Consider the following 18,765-nt stretch of genomic DNA (forward strand, 5'->3'; position numbering starts at 1 on the left):
TCTTCGTTTTCTTCTTCTCCTCCTTCTTTTTCCTCTTCTTCTATTTTTTCTTCTTCGTCTTTTTCTTTTTCTGTTTCTTCTATTTTCTCTTCTTCATTTTCAGCTTCTAGTGTTTTTTCTCCTACTTCTGCTTCTTCTTCTTTCTTCTTCTTCATTTTCTTCTTCTTCTTGTTCTTGTTCTTCTTGTTCTTCTTGTTCTTCTTGTTCTTCTTCTTCTTCTTCTTCTTCTTTTTCTTCTTCTGTTTCTTCTTTTTCCTCTTTTTCTCCTCGCGGTATTCCCGTCTCATTGGAACATCCGTGACGTCACCCATGCAATGCGGGCAAGGTTGCCCACAATACACGCCATGACACTGTCTGCGAGCTTTTAAATACGACAAAGAAAAGCGCTAAAGAATATTTGATAAAACACTCTGGAAGCAATGACTACCACGACCCCGAGGGTTGAAGAGTGTTATATACGATATTTTAATGTTTTATATTTTTTCGCATTTTTTGTAGAGCTGCGGAAAACTGGATTACCACAGGAAACCCAAAAATAATGCCAGAAACTAAGCAGTTGTTTTGCAAATCCTCTTTTAAGAGTGAAACCATTAAAAAATGAAAACCGCCACCTGCTTATTTGCTCAGCTACCACTGATAAGAAGGATGTACACATATAACTTGCACATTTTGGGGGACGAGAATCAAATTCTGACAATAATTTTTGGTGATAATCAAATTTTCTGATTCATTTTCGCGCTTCCCCCCCTACAAAGTATACATTGATCAGTGTGTTCCCCCTTGTTTCCTACTGACTCGTATTCGTAACGTTCCTATATGTCAGGCGCTCAGTTGCTTAATATTTGCGTCCGTACAGGTAATTTTGACGAACGTCTCTATATGTCACACGTCCCTATATGTCAGGTAGCGCTACGGATATAACTGCTTTTTCTGGCAAAGTATAATTCAAGAAAAAAATAAAGCGAAAAAGGTATTGCCCTCATTTTCTAATTATTGACTAATCTCAGATTTTCACATCGTGATTGGATTTCTTGCACGCTGGATACGACAAAAATGGCATTTTCACGATAACCGGAAGCGACAACAATGACTAAAGTCTTCTGTGATTTCACGTCAGAGCTTGGGTCAGCGTGGACTTTGGTTCTCTCCTTTGCGCGTAAAAATAAAAACCTTGATACGTACTGCAAAAGATCTCTATCACAGAACGACCCAAGAAACGGGGAAAACCCAAACTGGGAAGACTACCGACTCTCACTTTCTCGAATGCAACACCTTAGGTCCCAGTCTACTCACTGGCGCTTCACCACAGAGTTCCCGGTACAGAACTTCGCCCGGTTATGTCTCGGTTATGTGTTGAGCTACGACGCTGTCGGGCACCGCAAACAAGTAGAACTCGTCAACATCCGGGGATGTCATCCGGGGATGTCACGGCCCCGTTTTGACAGGTTGACGGCACATGGCCTCTTCATACTGATAGCACTCTAAAGCTTCTGAGTTCCGTTCGGCTATAGCAGGTTATGTTGCTACCGAGAACAACTTTGGATACTATTGCCAAACGTACAACCCCGTCTTCCGTGGTACGGCCACACAGGAGAGTACCACATAACTGTAGTTTCGGGCGTATTTGTAGGATCTGGGAGAAGGCCTTATTGAAGCCACATTTAAAGTAACCTGCCACATTTGCAATAAGGTCGTGACTTATCAGTTGTTATAATGGACGGACCATTAAGTGAAGGGATGGGAGGGGTAAGGAACGAAAAAAATCATACACGTTGAAAAGCCTGGAAAAATGCAAGCCCAAACCAGACAGAAAATGCATGTACGTCTTTGTAATATGGTCGTGCCAAATTTGTAATAAGGTAGTGCCAAATTTGTAATAAAGTCGTGCCACATTTGTAATAAGGTCGTGCCACATTTGTAATAAGGTCGTGCCACATTTATAATAAGGTCGTGCCACATTTGTAAGGTCGTGCCATATTTGTAATAAGGTCGTGCCACATTTGTAATAAGGTCGTGCCACATTTATAATAAGGTCGTGTAACATTTGTAAGGTCGTGCCATATTTGTAATAAGGTCGTACCACATTTGTAATAAGGTCGTGCCACATTTGTAATAAGGTCGTGCCACATTTGTAAGGTCGTGCCATATTTGTAATAAGGTCGTACCACATTTGTAATAAGGTCGTGCCACATTTGTAATAAGGTCGTACCACATTTGTAATAAGGTCGTGCCACATTTGTAATAAGGTCGTGCCACATTTGTGAGGTCGTACCACATTTGTAATAAGGTCGTGCCACATTTGTAATAAGGTCGTGCCACATTTGTAAGGTCGTGCCATATTTGAAATAAGGTCGTGCCACATTTGTAATAAGGTCGTGCCACATTTGTAATAAGGTCGTGCCACATTTTTAATAAGGTCGTGCCACATTTGTAATAAGGTCGTGCCACATTTGTAATAAGGTCGTGCCATATTTGTAATAAGGTCGTGCCACATTTGTAATAAGGTCGTGCCACATTTGTAATAAGGACGTGCCACATTTGTAATAAGGTCGTGCCACATTTGTAATAAGGTCGTACCACATTTGTAATAAGGACGTGCCACATTTGTAATAAGGTCGTGCCACATTTGTAATAAGGTCGTTCCATACTTGTAATAAGGTCGTGCCACATTTGTAATAAGGTCGTGCCATATTTGTAATAAGGTCGTTCCATACTTGTAATAAGGTCGTGCCACATTTGTAATAAGGTCGTGCCACATTTGTAAGGTCGTGCCATATTTGTAATAAGGTCGTGCCACATTTATAATAAGGTCGTGCCACATTTGTAATAAGGTCATGCCATATTTGTAATAAGGTCGTGCCACATTTGTAAGGTCGTGCCACATTTGTAAGGTCGTGCCATATTTGTAATAAGGTCGTGCCATATTTGTAAGGTCGTGCCACATTTGTAATAAGGTCGTACCACATTTGTAATAAGGTCGTGCCATATTTGTAATAAGGTCGTGCCACATTTGTAATAAGGTCGTGCCACATTTGTAATAAGGTCGTGCCACATTTATAATAAGTTCGTGCCACATTTGTAAGGTCGTGCCATATTTGTAATAAGGTCGTGCCACATTTGTAATAAGGTCGTGCCACATTTATAATAAGGTCGTGTAACATTTGTAAGGTCGTGCCATATTTGTAATAAGGTCGTACCACATTTGTAATAAGGTCGTGCCACATTTGTAATAAGGTCGTGCCACATTTGTAAGGTCGTGCCATATTTGTAATAAGGTCGTTCCACATTTGTAATAAGGTCGTGCCACATTTGTAATAAGGTCGTACCACATTTGTAATAAGGTCGTGCCACATTTGTAATAAGGTCGTACCACATTTGTAATAAGGTCGTGCCATACTTGTAATAAGGTCGTGCCATATTTGTAATACATGGTCATGCCACATTTGTAATAAGGTCGTGCCACATTTATAATAAGGTCGTGTAACATTTGTGAGGTCGTACCACATTTGTAATAAGGTCGTACCACATTTGTAATAAGGTCGTGCCACATTTGTAATAAGGTCGTGCCACATTTGTAAGGTCGTGCCACATTTGTAATAAGGTCGTGCCACATTTATAATAAGGTCGTGCCATATTTGAAATAAGGTCGTGCCATATTTGTAATACATGGTCATGCCACATTTGTAATAAGGTCGTGCCACATTTATAATAAGGTCGTGTAACATTTGTGAGGTCGTACCACATTTGTAATAAGGTCGTGCCACATTTGTAATAAGGTCGTGCCACATTTGTGAGGTCGTACCACATTTGTAATAAGGTCGTGCCACATTTGTAATAAGGTCGTGCCACATTTGTAATAAGGTCGTGCCACATTTGTAAGGTCGTGCCATATTTGAAATAAGGTCGTGCCACATTTGTAATAAGGTCGTGCCACATTTGTAATATGGTCGTGCCACATTTTTAATAAGGTCGTGCCACATTTGTAATAAGGTCGTGCCACATTTGTAAGGTCGTGCCACATTTGTAAGGTCGTGCCATATTTGTAATAAGGTCGTGCCATATTTGTAAGGTCGTGCCACATTTGTAATAAGGTCGTACCACATTTGTAATAAGGTCGTGCCATATTTGTAATAAGGTCGTGCCACATTTGTAATAAGGTCGTGCCATATTTGTAATAAGGTCGTGCCATATTTGTAATAAGGTCGTTCTATACTTGTAATAAGGTCGTGCCACATTTGTAATAAGGTCGTGCCACATTTGTAAGGTCGTGCCATATTTGTAATAAGGTCGTGCCACATTTATAATAAGGTCGTGCCACATTTGTAATAAGGTCATGCCATATTTGTAATAAGGTCGTGCCACATTTGTAAGGTCGTGCCATATTTGTAATAAGGTCGTGCCATATTTGTAAGGTCGTGCCACATTTGTAATAAGGTCGTACCACATTTGTAATAAGGTCGTGCCATATTTGTAATAAGGTCGTGCCACATTTGTAATAAGGTCGTGCCATATTTGTAATAAGGTCGTGCCATATTTGTAATAAAGTCGTGCCATATTTGTAATAAGGTCGTGCCATATTTGTAATAAAGTCGCGCCATATTTGTAAGGTCGTGCCACATTTGTGTAAGGTCGTGCCATATTTGTAATAAGGTCGTGCCATATTTGTAATAAGGTTGTGTCATATTTGTAATAAAGTCGTGCCATATTTGTAATAAGGTCGTTCCATACTTGTAATAAGGTCGTGCCACATTTGTAATAAGGTCGTGCCATATTTGTAATAAGGTCGTGCCACATTTATAATAAGGTCGTGCCACATTTGTAATAAGGTCATGCCATATTTGTAATAAGGTCGTGCCACATTTGTAAGGTCGTGCCACATTTGTAAGGTCGTGCCATATTTGTAATAAGGTCGTGCCATATTTGTAAGGTCGTGCCACATTTGTAATAAGGTCGTACCACATTTGTAATAAGGTCGTGCCATATTTGTAATAAGGTCGTGCCACATTTGTAATAAGGTCGTGCCATATTTGTAATAAGGTCGTGCCATATTTGTAATAAGGTCGTTCTATACTTGTAATAAGGTCGTGCCACATTTGTAATAAGGTCGTGCCACATTTGTAAGGTCGTGCCATATTTGTAATAAGGTCGTGCCACATTTATAATAAGGTCGTGCCACATTTGTAATAAGGTCATGCCATATTTGTAATAAGGTCGTGCCACATTTGTAAGGTCGTGCCATATTTGTAATAAGGTCGTGCCATATTTGTAATAAGGTCGTGCCACATTTGTAATAAGCTAGGCCATATTTGTAATAAGGTCGTGCCACATTTGTAATAAGGTCGTGCCACATTTGTAATAAGGTCGTACCACATTTGTAATAAGGTCGTGCCATATTTGTAATAAGGTCGTGCCACATTTGTAATAAGGTCGTGCCATATTTGTAATAAGGTCGTGCCATATTTGTAATAAAGTCGTGCCATATTTGTAATAAGGTCGTGCCATATTTGTAATAAAGTCGCGCCATATTTGTAAGGTCGTGCCATATTTGTAATAAGGTCGTGCCATATTTGTAAGGTCGTGCCACATTTGTAATAAGGTCGTACCACATTTGTAATAAGGTCGTGCCATATTTGTAATAAGGTCGTGCCACATTTGTAATAAGGTCGTGCCATATTTGTAATAAGGTCGTGCCATATTTGTAATAAGGTCGTTCCATACTTGTAATAAGGTCGTGCCATATTTGTAATAAGGTCGTGCCATATTTGTAATAAGGTTGTGTCATATTTGTAATAAAGTCGTGCCATATTTGTAATAAGGTCGTGCCACATTTGTAATAAGGTCGTGCCACATTTGTAATAAGGTCGTGCCACATTTGTAATAAGGTCGTGCCACATTTGTAATAAGGTCGTGCCACATTTGTAATAAGGTCGTGCCATATTTGTAATAAGGTTGTGTCATATTTGTAATAAAGTCGTGCCATATTTGTAATAAGGTCGTGACACATTTATGGGCTGATTCTCTTCTGGCTTTTTAACAAAGGGTACCCTGGTCCCAGAGCCTCGTGCGTCTCTCTATTTAGTGCCCAGCGAACCTCGCTGGCGCTCGAGACGCTCGAGGCTCTGGGACCAGGGGAAACAAAGGGCCGCTGGTCATGTAAAACAAAGCAGAGAGCAATGTATTCCATGTGGGAGGGAGGGGGGCTTAGTATAAGTAATATTATGATCCAGCCAATAGATTAGTTGATTTTGGTGACTGCTGTGCATGTTTTCCTGTGAAGCCGCACCTATAAGAGAACAGAGCTTGCTGTATAAAAAGCCATCTATGCTGCTTCAATCCATTCCCCTTCCCCTTTTGTAATCCTTGATACAACTATTATTGATTATAAAAAGATGTAAATTCTGTATTACTTCATTTTTAACAATTATACTCATTTTGCAATGAGGACTAGAGTGATTTAAACTGGCCGTTTTATGGTTGCAAACTTTTTCATGATAGAAATGTAAGCTACGGTATATGTTCTTAACGAACCACGTGCGCAGGCCGTACGGATACTCGATTATTTTCTCAATTGTTCTATGGTCCAGGTTCGTGGTACAAAAAAGTGGAAAATTCGAGGTTCCATGAGTTACCATGCCTCAGCGAAAGGTAGGCGAGAACTCAGTTACCGTTCTTATATCCGCTTGTTAAAATTTAACTTAAAGTGGTAGTTATGTAAATGGTGCCTAGTTAAATTCCAGGCTACGCAGGTTCTCATATAGGTTATATTCAAGTGCCCTTGTCGTGCAGACCTTTTTTGTTTTTTGTTTTTTGCTTAATACCGGAAGGTACATAATGTGTTAAAGTTTTCAATTCTTGTATATAGTAAGTGTTATTAAAACTACATATCTTGTAATTGTATTTTGTGTATTCATCATACACTGGATGAAAAGTAATTTTACGCGCAGGACGAACGCCGCTCTTTTTTCGTGCCGTTCCAAATGCATCAGAGCTGTTGCAGGCCTCAAAATATTTAGGGCGGTACAGGAAAACCTGTGGGGAGGGGGGGAGGGCACAGCCACGTCTGTACTGGTCATTTCCTTATCATTTTTTGAAATATAGGGAGGCGGTCAATTCCTTGTGTAATATAAAACATAAATAAGCTTAGTATTGTTTTGGTAGATAATCCGTTCTTGAGATATTGCAAATTGAAAGACTCTTGATTTGTCTGAAATTGCCCAATTTGGGCGAAATTGCTACTTTTTTTATGATCTACGACAACTTTGCTCAATCATATCTCAAGAACGGATCATCTACGAAGGAATACCAAAGCTTATTTTGTTTTATATTTTGCAAGAAACCTCTAGGCAAATTATAAACAAAATGTAAGCAAACACAACCTTTCAATTGTAATTTTGTCATTTTCCTGTCGGGACGGGCGCTTTTTGTGCATATATCAAGATATTTATATATTACCAGTAATCCATCATCAACGATGCGAGTTTTTTTTTTTTTTTTTTTTTTTAAGGTGCGCAAACATTTTTTGCAATTCAAAGTACTCAATGTATTTTTCACGACAAATCAGGATGGATTACAGTTAGCCTTCGTAACAATTTTTTCTAAGGGAAATAGATTTTGAGAAACCGACGGCCCTGCTCGCTTTCACTACGGCCGCCCAAAGCCTGGACCGAAAGCGCTAAGCTTAAAGATATCCACAGGGGGCCCGTAAAGCATCACGTGACGAGTCACAGACCCTCTCTCCGCCATCTTGGAAGTGGAACAAAAGATCGCGCAACGTGTCGCTCTTGCATTTGCGGCGATCGAGTCTTCTCCGCGCAGCAAATAAAGCTACTTAACCGCCGTCTCCCGGTCTCTTAGCCTCTGCAAGTCGCCATGAAGACGGAAGGAGGAGCAGGAATTCCACTACCCGGGTTTTTACCCAAACTTTCCCATGACAAACAAGACACGTTGCTTAAGCTACTCATACTTTCCATTGCCGGGATTCTATGTAAGTCACAGAAGCAATCTCTAATTTCCCACAATTGCCACTAATTCACACGATTAGTACAGCTTTCCTCTATTATTGTTATAAACGCTGCATTCTTATATCTCTTGGAGCTTATTTCTGGTTAAGTTTCCTTGTCTGGACATTTAAAAAGTTTTCAGACAAAAATCTTGATTGTGTATCCTCTTTTTGCCTTTTGCATATTACTTCTTTGTTGTGATATGTTGACTCAGTTGTGAATAGGAATTGTGGAATATACTCGTATATAGGTTCTAAAGGGTTGAAAGCTTTCGGGTTTATATGCTGTAAAACATTGTCAACAAAATTTCGTGAAAACTTTAGAGATTCAATAAAAATCATCAAGTGTTTTTCACTACTTACAGTACTTGAAATGGCTAACTGTGATATTATCAATTAACCATGATTTTAATGTATCGTTCATTTTGTGGCACGCTGTATATTAGCTTATAGTAGAATCAACAATCAAAACATTTCACAATTTGTTTTCAAACAAAACATTTTACTGTAGTTAGATGTAGTAAAATTTTCTTGACTCAAAGTGCATCTTAATTAATGTACTATTCTAGAATTAAACTATATTTATAACAAAAACGGCCCTACTGTCCTACCTGCTATAGTATTTTAATAATTACTTTTATCTGAATGTGGATCTATTGTTTTGTTCCAAGCCATTGGCTTTTTTCCTATTATTGTCTAACTTTTGTTGTTGTACTGTCCACAGCTTTCTCTACACGATTGTTTTCAGTGCTAAGGTTTGAGAGTGTCATCCATGAATTTGATCCGTAAGTACAAGTTTGCTGCAAACACTATGGTAGTTTAGAAAAAAAACATCAGTGGCACCATTAGGGAACTGAATACTATAGGGTAACGGGGGAAATATTAAAACAGAGTTAAAGAATGTAATAGTCAAACCAGTTCAAGTGTGCCCCCCTTAAGGCTATTATTGAGTTATACAAAATTTCAAATGGAATCGCTTCTTTTTCACTTTGTTGGCTGCTGTACGGAAACTTTTGATTAATTTACTATAGCAGGTTGAAATGCATGCTTTTTGTAGTGTTCTTTTTTGAATAGCTGGTATGGTCTATCCTTTGTGAAAGGGTAATTTCTCAGTAGGAAAATCAAATTTTAAAAATAATGTTTTGATCATATCAACTAAAATATCAATGAAATGCTTGTCATTCCTATCCCACTGTATAGTTATATATATTTTGTTATCTAAAGGTACTTCAACTACCGAACAACAAGGTTCTTGGTGGAAGAAGGGTTTTACAGTTTCCATAACTGGTTTGATGACCGGGCGTGGTACCCTCTGGGGCGTATCATTGGTGGCACCATTTATCCTGGTAATTTCTTCAACCTATTTTTTTTATCATGGACAATAAGATTATTATCATGTTGGTTGTCCCCAGAAATAACAGGTCATTTGTAAATGTTTACACTTTACTAAAAAAAAAATAATTGAAAAAAAAATGGGTTAGATTAGATTTATTTTGCACCATACAATAAAATAATGTATTATTTCACTTTATGGTGCAAAATAAATCTAAATAATATATAATTACATAATAGAAAGAACATAAGAATCAGCAAGGTGCAATGGCGGAATCAGTTTAGAGTATCAGTATTTCTGTCCTGTGTTTAATAGCACCTACATCTACTTTTTAGGTCTGATGGTGACGTCAGCGGTGTTGTACCACGTCATGAACTTCTTCCACATCACTATTGACATCCGTAATGTGTGCGTGTTCCTGGCCCCTCTGTTCTCATCGCTAACCGCTCTTGTAACCTTCTACTTCACCAAGGAGCTGAAGGATGTAGGTGCTGGCTTGGTGGCTGCCTCCATGATAGCCATTGTACCAGGTTAGTTCTAAGTGCGTATTGTTTGCATGATTTTTTAAACCATTTTGATATGGTAATACTACATACACTGGCAGTTAAACCTCACTTTAAGGACACTTAAGGAATGTAGATCACCCACTCCTTTGTTATTGTTTATCATTGAAAATACAACGATTTATTCGAAACTTTGAAATAACAATCTACAAATTAAGTCAGACTATTTTTCATTGAAAATATCTTAACTTGCTTAACTAACTTAACTTGTTTAAATTAGCTGATTGAAATGGATGCGTTGTGTGGCTCCCCACTAAGCAGCAGCATAAAATAGCGTCATGATTGACTTTTAAGGATTTTTCTCAAGTTCTATCATCAATGAGGACAGTTCTTTTGGTCCTATTTCCAATGCAATTTTTTTTCCAAATTTCAGTGGCATGTACAGTGTTTTTTTCCTGGACTGGTTGCCAAATAGAGCTATAAACTAAATTCATTCAGCTTCTTACTTACTATACCCATATTGTATTGTGTATTGATCAAATTTTAGAGTAGGAGTTGTTAATGGTTATTTCATAGGCTACATCTCCCGATCTGTGGCTGGTTCCTATGACAACGAGGGCATTGCTATCTTCTGTATGTTGCTGACGTATGCACTGTGGGTGAAATCTGTCAAGACCGGCTCTGTTTTCTGGTCAACAATGTGTGCACTAGCCTACTTTTACATGGTGAGATATTCAATATAGCTACCGCTCAGTAGCAATGCGTAGAGATACTGTAAAGTGTAGTACTGTGCTCTATCCAGGGCTTCTGGAATTATGCGCTTCTGCACAAGCGCGTAATTTGGCTTTTTCGGCGTAATCCATGTAATCCACAAATTTCCGCTTAATTTGGCCAAATTTTGAAAGACAAAACATTTAATTGCACAGCTGATGTGTTCTTTTAGGGTTCTTACCTCTATTTCTCGTAAAAAAAGAGATATTCTTTGTAAGAGTGCCATATTTCGAACTGAATTTCGAAAACAAATAAAATGACTCGGCGTTCTTTGCTTAACCGCAAAGGCCTAGGACTAATAATAAAATGACTTTTTTAATTGGCTGGTGGCTAGGAGCTTTTCAAGTTATTTCATGCTTTTCTTCGGTACAAAATATAGTTTGGGGGTAACAGTTGATATTCCGTGTAATTTAGCACGTAATTCAGTAAGAATCCCGCAAAATTGTTATTTTTAAAGAAAAATGTATTGCAAAATCCAGCGTAATTTAGTGCGTAATGATTGATTTTCCGCGTAATTTAGCGAAGAATCCCGCGGAATTTTGAGTTTTTTTCCTCGTAATTCCAGAAGCCCTGTCTATAGTACTGTGCAGCAGGGCCCATAAGCTGGTAGGAGGTGATCTAGCTTTTAACTAAAGGGGGGGGGGGGGTTTGACCTCGTGACAAAGTGGGGAGGGGGTAATTTTGTTGTGTGGCTTTCTGGATCCGCTACTGGCTGGGCATGGGTTGTTTTTTAAAGAATAAGGATCATTGAAAATACAGCAGTAGGTACGCAAGGAAACTTCGAAATAACAATCTATAAGGGAAGCCTGATACAGATGTTATTGCCGTTATTTGAATTAGCTGATGAAAATTGATGCTTTGTGTGACTCACCATTAAGCGGGAGCATAAAATTGTGGCATGTTTGAACTTTATACCCTGGTCCCAGAGCCTCAAGCGTCTCTCTATTCAGTGGCCAGCGAGGTTGAGACGAGGCTCTGGCCTCTCGAAGCGCTATTTTGACTTCTGCCTCACTTCCATGTTAACGTTTTGTGATTAGCATGTGTCAGTTTCACCTGGTGCTACCTTGGATGTAAACATCTCTTCGCTCGGGAATTGAATTCACGAGTATGAAAAGCGCATGAACACCCGATTTAAAAAAAACAACATTCATCTGAAAACCCATGGGATCATTACTGTAAAGTTAGTGACAAGAATATGCCCATGTAGGAGGTGGGAGATACAACATTTTATCGGGAAAGGAGGAGAAAATCGTGGATAAGCTCGCAGTTATCCTCGGAACGTGTCTATCAAAGAACTCAAGAGGCAAATAACCAGTACAATCGCTTGCTTTGGATAGTTGAATCCAATATCGTTGAGGCGAGAGCAAACGCTGGGAATCAGCTGGAAAATCAGCGATTTCCCGTAGCCGGTCGGCAGCACAGAGAATACATCTCGCCCCTTGATTACCTTGTAAAGAGACTCCTCTTGAACAAACTTTACATTTTTAATTCTGGTAAATCTTGTAACTAATTCGAACTGTCTATTTATCTAATTCTATCGCTCGTCTACTTAGTTTGTTTAGATGTTTGTTATTGCGAACAATAATAATTAAAAACCGGTTTTGACCCTTTGAACTTGAAGTGAAAATACAATAGAAAACTGTCAGAATTTCTTGGTTTCCATGACCACACAACAATTGGCCAATCAGCGACCAAGTTCTGATTCTGAACCTAGCAGAAGTAGAAATAGCGCTTCGAGAGGCCAGAGCCTCGTCTCAACCTCGCTGGCCACTGAATAGAGAGACGCTCGAGGCTCTGGGACCAGGGTAACTTCTTTAAGGCTCTGAATTAAAAGCCCAAGTATATTGTCTAGGCACCTTGAAAGAAGGACGGACTTTGAGCCCAGAACTGTACACTGTTGGTTTTCTTTTGGAAATGGCTCTGATATTCCAGTCTGATCATGCATTTCTATTTATCCTTACTTACCCTTTTCTCCTTCTAAAGACCCATAATGATTTTTTTAAAATTTTGCTTCTAAGGGTAGCAAATTACGCTTTTGGTCTCATGAACTGAACTTCTCACCCTACTGTCTTCATAGGTGTCGTCTTGGGGTGGTTATGTCTTCCTCATCAATCTGATCCCCCTGCACGTGCTTGTCCTCATGATCACTGGAAGATTCTCACACAGAATCTATGTTGCTTACTCTTCGGTAAGTAAACAGACAGGGTAGATGTTACTTTAGGCAAGACGACACAAACAGGAATGCTGCATGAGCATTCATATCCTTCCTTTTTCTTTTATGCTTAAAGCCGCATTGTCACCAGTTTACTTCCGGTCGATAACATAACAATCTCCGATGATTTTTAACGGAAAATGCGAAAAATATTTCAAAATGTTGAAAGCAGTGTGTTGATAATAAGTTTCTTTGCGGATGTGATTGATAATTTAAAGCGGATGGCCTGTTTAATATCTCGGATTTTGATAGATTCTTTTGTCTTTTAACGATTGAGGTTTCCGTCGGGCCTCCGGAAGTAAAGTGGTGACAATGCGGCTTTAAGATCCAATTGACAAAATTCACACTTCAATACCACTGCTATCCATTTTCCTAATATTTGTCCTTTCTCAAATTTGTTAATGTTTTTATTTACTATATTTTATCCTTAGAAGCATGGGTATTGCGAGTTATAAACACTAGGTCTTACCAGATGCGTATTATACTAAATGAATGATTCTCTTGCCTTTTCAGGTTTACTGTTTGGGAACTATTCTGTCCATGCAGATCTCATTTGTAGGATTCCAGCCAGTTCAATCCAGTGAGCACATGGCGGTAAGTTACCTATCAACACTACATCAGCCTAAGAAAAGTACCCTGCAAACAGATTTGACAGATATTCAAAAGTTTTGCAATTTCATGATTTGAGAACTGACTAATGGTCCAGGAGCTTTGTATAATCAAACCATGCTCACTTATTATTTTCATTAATTTGTGCTGTTAAATAGTGTAATATGGTAAGACAATCAGAACATGAAAATCAAATAGCAGTTTAGATACCTCACTGACTACTCCCAGGGTAAAAAGGCTATTAAAATCTTCTGTATGTGGGAAACTAGAATAATGCTGTATATTTCCAACATTTCCAGGCCTTTGGAGTGTTTGGTTTGTGCCAGATCCACGCATTTGTTGACTACGTGCGAGCTCGCATGTCTCGGGAGCACTTCCAATTTCTGTTCAAGGTGGTTGTTACCATCGCTTCTCTTGTTGTCTTCGTTGTTGGTGGTGTACTGACTGCTACTGGAAAGATTTCCCCGTGGACTGGCAGGTTTTACTCTCTCTTGGACCCATCGTATGCCAAGAATAACATCCCCATTATTGCCTCCGTCTCTGAACATCAGCCCACCACCTGGTCGTCATTCTACTTTGACCTGCAAATTCTTGTGTTCATGTTCCCGGTTGGGCTTTATTACTGCTTCAGCAAGCTGACTGATGCTAACATCTTTATTATCATGTATGGCATCACCAGTATCTACTTTGCGGTAAGTTGGCAGTGTAGAGCCTTTCTTGTCTGTAATGACAAGATTTACAACAATTCAGTGTATATATTCTTTTGCTCTTTTGATAAAACCCTCTGATAACACCATGTACAGTACAGACTGAATGTTTTTTAACATTCTACGCGTGGATTCTAGGTGGATTTTGTGTGGATAGGATACAGTAACTGATCCCTTTAATACTGTAACTGCAATTTACAAATCAACTGCTCTGTGAGAACTTTATAATGCAAATAAAACAAAACTTACTATAATCAAATTATCTCCTAATGTTGATCTTGTTTGTATTCCCAGGGTGTGATGGTGCGTCTCATGCTGGTCTTGGCCCCTGTTGCATGTATACTGTCAGGAATCAGTGTGTCCTCCATCTTAACAACCTACATGAAGGTACAGTTTACTAATGACTCCAAACAATTGCATGGCAAGGTTTTCACAAAAGCAAGCATTTGTGAATTAAGTGGCCTACTTTGCGAAGCAATGAATACAGTACAGTACGTACTAAGTTTCTCCTTTACTCTTTCTTGCCACTATAGAATCTGGAAACTTCCAAACGATCAAGTAACAAGACTGCAAAAAAAGGTGACCCTTCGTACCCAATCAAGAATGAGGTTGCCACTGTCATGATTGGCATGATGACATTATTCCTCATCACCTACACCTTCCATTGCACATGGGTCACCTCTGAAGCGTACTCCTCACCATCCATCGTCCTGTCAGCTAAGCAGCATGACGGATCTCGTGTCATCTTCGACGACTTCAGAGAGGCATATTACTGGCTCCGACAAAACACTCCTGAGGTATGGGGAAAGCTTTACATACCTCCTTAATCTGCTGTAGACTTTATTAAATAACCTTTCTGTGGTTTTCAATCTATATTGTTGATTTAGGAAGGCAACAGCATAAAACAGTGGACAGTGGAATAATTTGAGCCGTGTGAGAAACACTCTTTCTGATGTAAAGTAGTAAACATGTTCCATCCAAACAAATTATGATGTCAAAATACCGAGCTTCATGATACAGTGCTTATTTATTTATTTATTTTCTTAAATGATGTGTATGATCAAACGGGTTGTGATACAGCCGCAAATACGTAAGACCACTTTATGCACATATTCAAATTGATCGTGTTACATTTTAGTCACTTCTTGACTTTCTTACAGGGTATATTTTGTTGATAATATTGAGGTTCTCTCAATTGTTTGTTCTCTCAGAATTCTAAAGTGATGTCATGGTGGGATTACGGCTACCAGATCACTGCAATGGCAAACAGGACGATCCTAGTTGATAACAATACTTGGAACAACACCCACATATCCCGCGTAGGCCAGGTAAGGACACATAACCGAACGATGACAAAGGGTATTCTCATCACTAGTGTGGAAATAGAGTTTCCTGTAGAGCATGAACTGTAAATACCTGAATTTACCAACTTTTACAATACAGATTCAGCAGCGTAGCCAATATTTTTAACAGGAGGGGGGGCCCTTTCAAGGCATTTTCTTCTGATTTAAAATAATTTCTGAAACATTACTGTATTTTTGGCTGCTTTAAGAGAGGGGTGGGCCCCTTGGGTCACCCCCTTGGCTACGCCCCTGAGATTTTCTGGAGTTTTTTTAAAGTAGACCTTTAGCTAGGCTTCCATGGGTCATAAACCCCAGAATGTCCTAAACTCAAGGTCTTACATAAAATGAGAGGAATGAAACTGCCTTTGCTACTTTACAAAAAGGCTTGACTCATTACAAACTCAAACATCTTCAGGTTGCTTAAACTGGGCTGCTGATAAGGTTTGATTCTCAGTCGTACTGTTTTACTTGGTGGAAATTTTTGTCACTGAATGGATAGTGGCATGGCTACATTGCCATCAAATAATTGTAGTACATTGTAAAAAAAAACTTGCATAGCTAGAACTAGTTGGGACTTGTTAAAGAAAGCGCTTAGTTATACTAGGTAAGGTAATTTTGAATGAAACTTTGAAATCGGTCCTGTAAATACAGAACTGTAAGTACTGTTCATTCAAATTCTATGTACTAAGATACCTTTATGTACTAAGATACCTTCAATTATCATTGTTGCTGAAGTATAGGACTTCAGGTGTAGAAGGTTATTTTGAGTTAATCAATGTTATCAGTGTTTATTGCCTTGAAGTAATGTCATATTATCGGTCTGTGTTTTTGTGTATCAGGCCATGGCTTCACCTGAAGATAAGGCGTATGAGATCATGCGTGAGCTGGACGTGGATTACGTGCTCGTCATCTTTGGCGGGCTGACGGGCTATGCCTCGGATGGTAAGAAAACATGAAATATCGATAAGAAATAAAGTATCCCCCATAAAGGGAATTGGCAATTCGGGATGGTGGTGGTGGGGGGGGGGGGGGTCTTTATGTTTCCATTTTAGGGAACGTTCTTGAGGTGGGGTTTTTTGTAGCCTTCTGCTTGCGTCATTTATTTTTTGAATTCTTAATAAAATTCCTATCATTTCTTATGTTCTTTGATCGCAAAGCCTTGTTGTGAGATGTCATGTTCGGAAGCCTTCGCAGTAAATATTGTAAATGGAAAAACACAAAGCTTAATTTTGTAAGGTTTAAATGAGAGAAGGCTTAGTGTCATCAGTCATCAGATCATTAGCGAAAAATGCCAAATCACTCAGCGAGGTTTATTCAGGCCCTTATAACACAAAGGGGAGTCCTGGGTCTGCCTTAGCCTCCCCCTGTTGGGTTAAAAAGTTGTCAATCTGAATCACCTCTCACACGAATCCTGTCAGACCAAGGAAAGCAACTTAGGCTTTTGTGAAGGGATGAAAACTGGAGGGAACCAACTAACTTAACTCACGTAGAAACCGGGACTCGAACGCGGAACAAAGTGTCGTTCTGCCAGCTTTACCAGCCAGGCTCCCCATATAAGGGTTTTCTCCACAGTTAACATAAACACTATGTTTCCCAGACATCAACAAGTTCTTGTGGATGGTTCGTATCGGAGGGAGCACAGAGAAAGGCCAGCACATCAAGGAACACGACTATTATACGCCAACTGGCGAATTCCGGGTTGACAGAGAGGGTTCTCAGACGCTGTTGAACTGCCTCATGTACAAGATGTGCTACTACCGATTCGGTTCCGTCTACACAGAGCAGGGCAAGCCTACTGGCTATGACCGCGTCAGGAACGCTGAGATTGGAAACAAGGTAAACCCTTTTGCGCGATATTGGTGCATTCTCCGTAGAGCGCGAAACGCGGAGGTGGGTAGCGTTTTCAATGGTGTTGGGTGCTTCGATCACTCCGAGTGTGTTTTCAGTAAAATGAGGTAGCTCCATGGAAGATTGTAAATATGGTTAGCTCTTTTACCTGTTCAACTGCTTTACACTGGGCTACACAAAGCAGTCATTTCAATCGTCTTATTCAAGTTAATAAATGCGATTCCTTCAATTAAATATTGTTTCTCCAGTATAGGACTTCGACTGAGGGTGGTTCTTTTGGGTTTTTCTAGCATTTTCAAATACAAACAATAACAGAGGATTGGCCAATTAAGTTTCTTTAATGGTGCGTTCACACGTGCGAGTTAAAATTTGCTAAGTCGACGCCTCATTTTTAAATATGAGGTTGTAATCCCTTTCCAGACTCCCTCTTGTTCTTTCAAATGCTTTCTTCAAAACAATAGGCGACATGATCCGAGAAATCACGTGACTTTCTGGGTGGCAACCACGCGCGCGCTTCGGCTTTTGGCGGCAAAATAGCAACAACAAAAAGCAACTTATTCAGCGCTTACGAATCAGCCAGAATATGTCAGAAAGGGTTATTTTTATTGAAATTATATCTTTTCGCCTCCGGCCAGACGGTTACAGCCATGTCTGTGTTTATTTTTGCGAGAGTTTGTTACTCAAAATTCACGTGATTTCTTAGTACAAGTCAGTCGCCTATCAACAGGCATCCCATCTGATCCGGGACCGTGCTTATTTGCAGGAGTTCGAGCTGGACGTGCTGGAAGAGGCGTATACCACGGAGCACTGGCTTGTCCGGATCTACAAGGTCAAGGACCTGGATAACCGCGGCTCCTAATAACACATTTTTTTTAAATGTATTCTACTTTAGCAATTGACGCGACTTGCCAGAGAGTTTTGTAAGCAAAGTCATCTAATAAATAAATATGGTTCACCTTTTAGAATGTGTCTTTCGATCTTAGCACGTTTGCTGGCGCTCTCTTGTACGATTTTATACACTTGTTTTATTACAAAAAAAATGCACCCCGAGAATCCATGTGTCCTAATCGATGTTGTCTCTTAGGTATAAAATAAATGAGCAAATAAAAGTTTCAGAAACTTTACCCATTTCCATCTTATACTCGTTATACACCTGCATAGTTTTCCCTAGCCTGCTTGCAGGCGGTCCTCGGTGTTATTATCGCGAAAACCCTCTCCGTTCGGTGATCGGGCGCCATCTTGTATTTTAAGACGCGTGGTTTCTGGGGGCGAGCGCAAATCCATTACTGTCGAATCCGTTGTATCGCGACCCGCGTTTTCAAAACACGATTTGTTTTGGTTTTTTGTTGCGTCTGTAAAACCATTCTGAGCCAGTCTAGCTTTGTGCACTTCCCTGTTATCCTCTGGACGAAAAGCAGACAGTGTCGCGACAGAAAGCCG

General features: G+C 39.5%; 2 protein-coding genes across 2 annotated transcripts; both read left to right on the plus strand.

Annotated features, from left to right (window-relative positions):
* The first annotated feature begins 1,086 nt into the window (after positions 1 to 1,086).
* LOC116602027 lies at positions 1,087 to 1,485 on the plus strand. Its single transcript, XM_032363050.1, has one exon. It carries the CDS (start codon positions 1,087 to 1,089, stop codon positions 1,483 to 1,485), a length of 399 nt encoding a protein of 132 aa, XP_032218941.1.
* Positions 1,486 to 7,723: 6,238 nt separating this feature from the next.
* Positions 7,724 to 18,287, plus strand: LOC5518447 (dolichyl-diphosphooligosaccharide--protein glycosyltransferase subunit STT3A). The gene is made up of 14 exons (XM_001638356.3): positions 7,724 to 7,984; positions 8,724 to 8,784; positions 9,224 to 9,345; positions 9,668 to 9,862; positions 10,412 to 10,560; positions 12,684 to 12,794; positions 13,332 to 13,412; positions 13,727 to 14,119; positions 14,429 to 14,521; positions 14,668 to 14,931; positions 15,346 to 15,462; positions 16,317 to 16,419; positions 17,075 to 17,313; positions 18,089 to 18,287. The coding sequence occupies exons 1-14, from the start codon at positions 7,870 to 7,872 to the stop codon at positions 18,182 to 18,184; spliced, it is 2,139 nt and encodes a 712-aa protein (XP_001638406.1). The 5' UTR covers positions 7,724 to 7,869; the 3' UTR covers positions 18,185 to 18,287.
* Positions 18,288 to 18,765: the final 478 nt, after the last annotated feature.

This window comes from Nematostella vectensis, chromosome 11 (genome assembly GCF_932526225.1).
Source record: "Nematostella vectensis chromosome 11, jaNemVect1.1, whole genome shotgun sequence".
Classification (NCBI taxonomy): Eukaryota; Metazoa; Cnidaria; class Anthozoa; order Actiniaria; family Edwardsiidae; genus Nematostella; species Nematostella vectensis.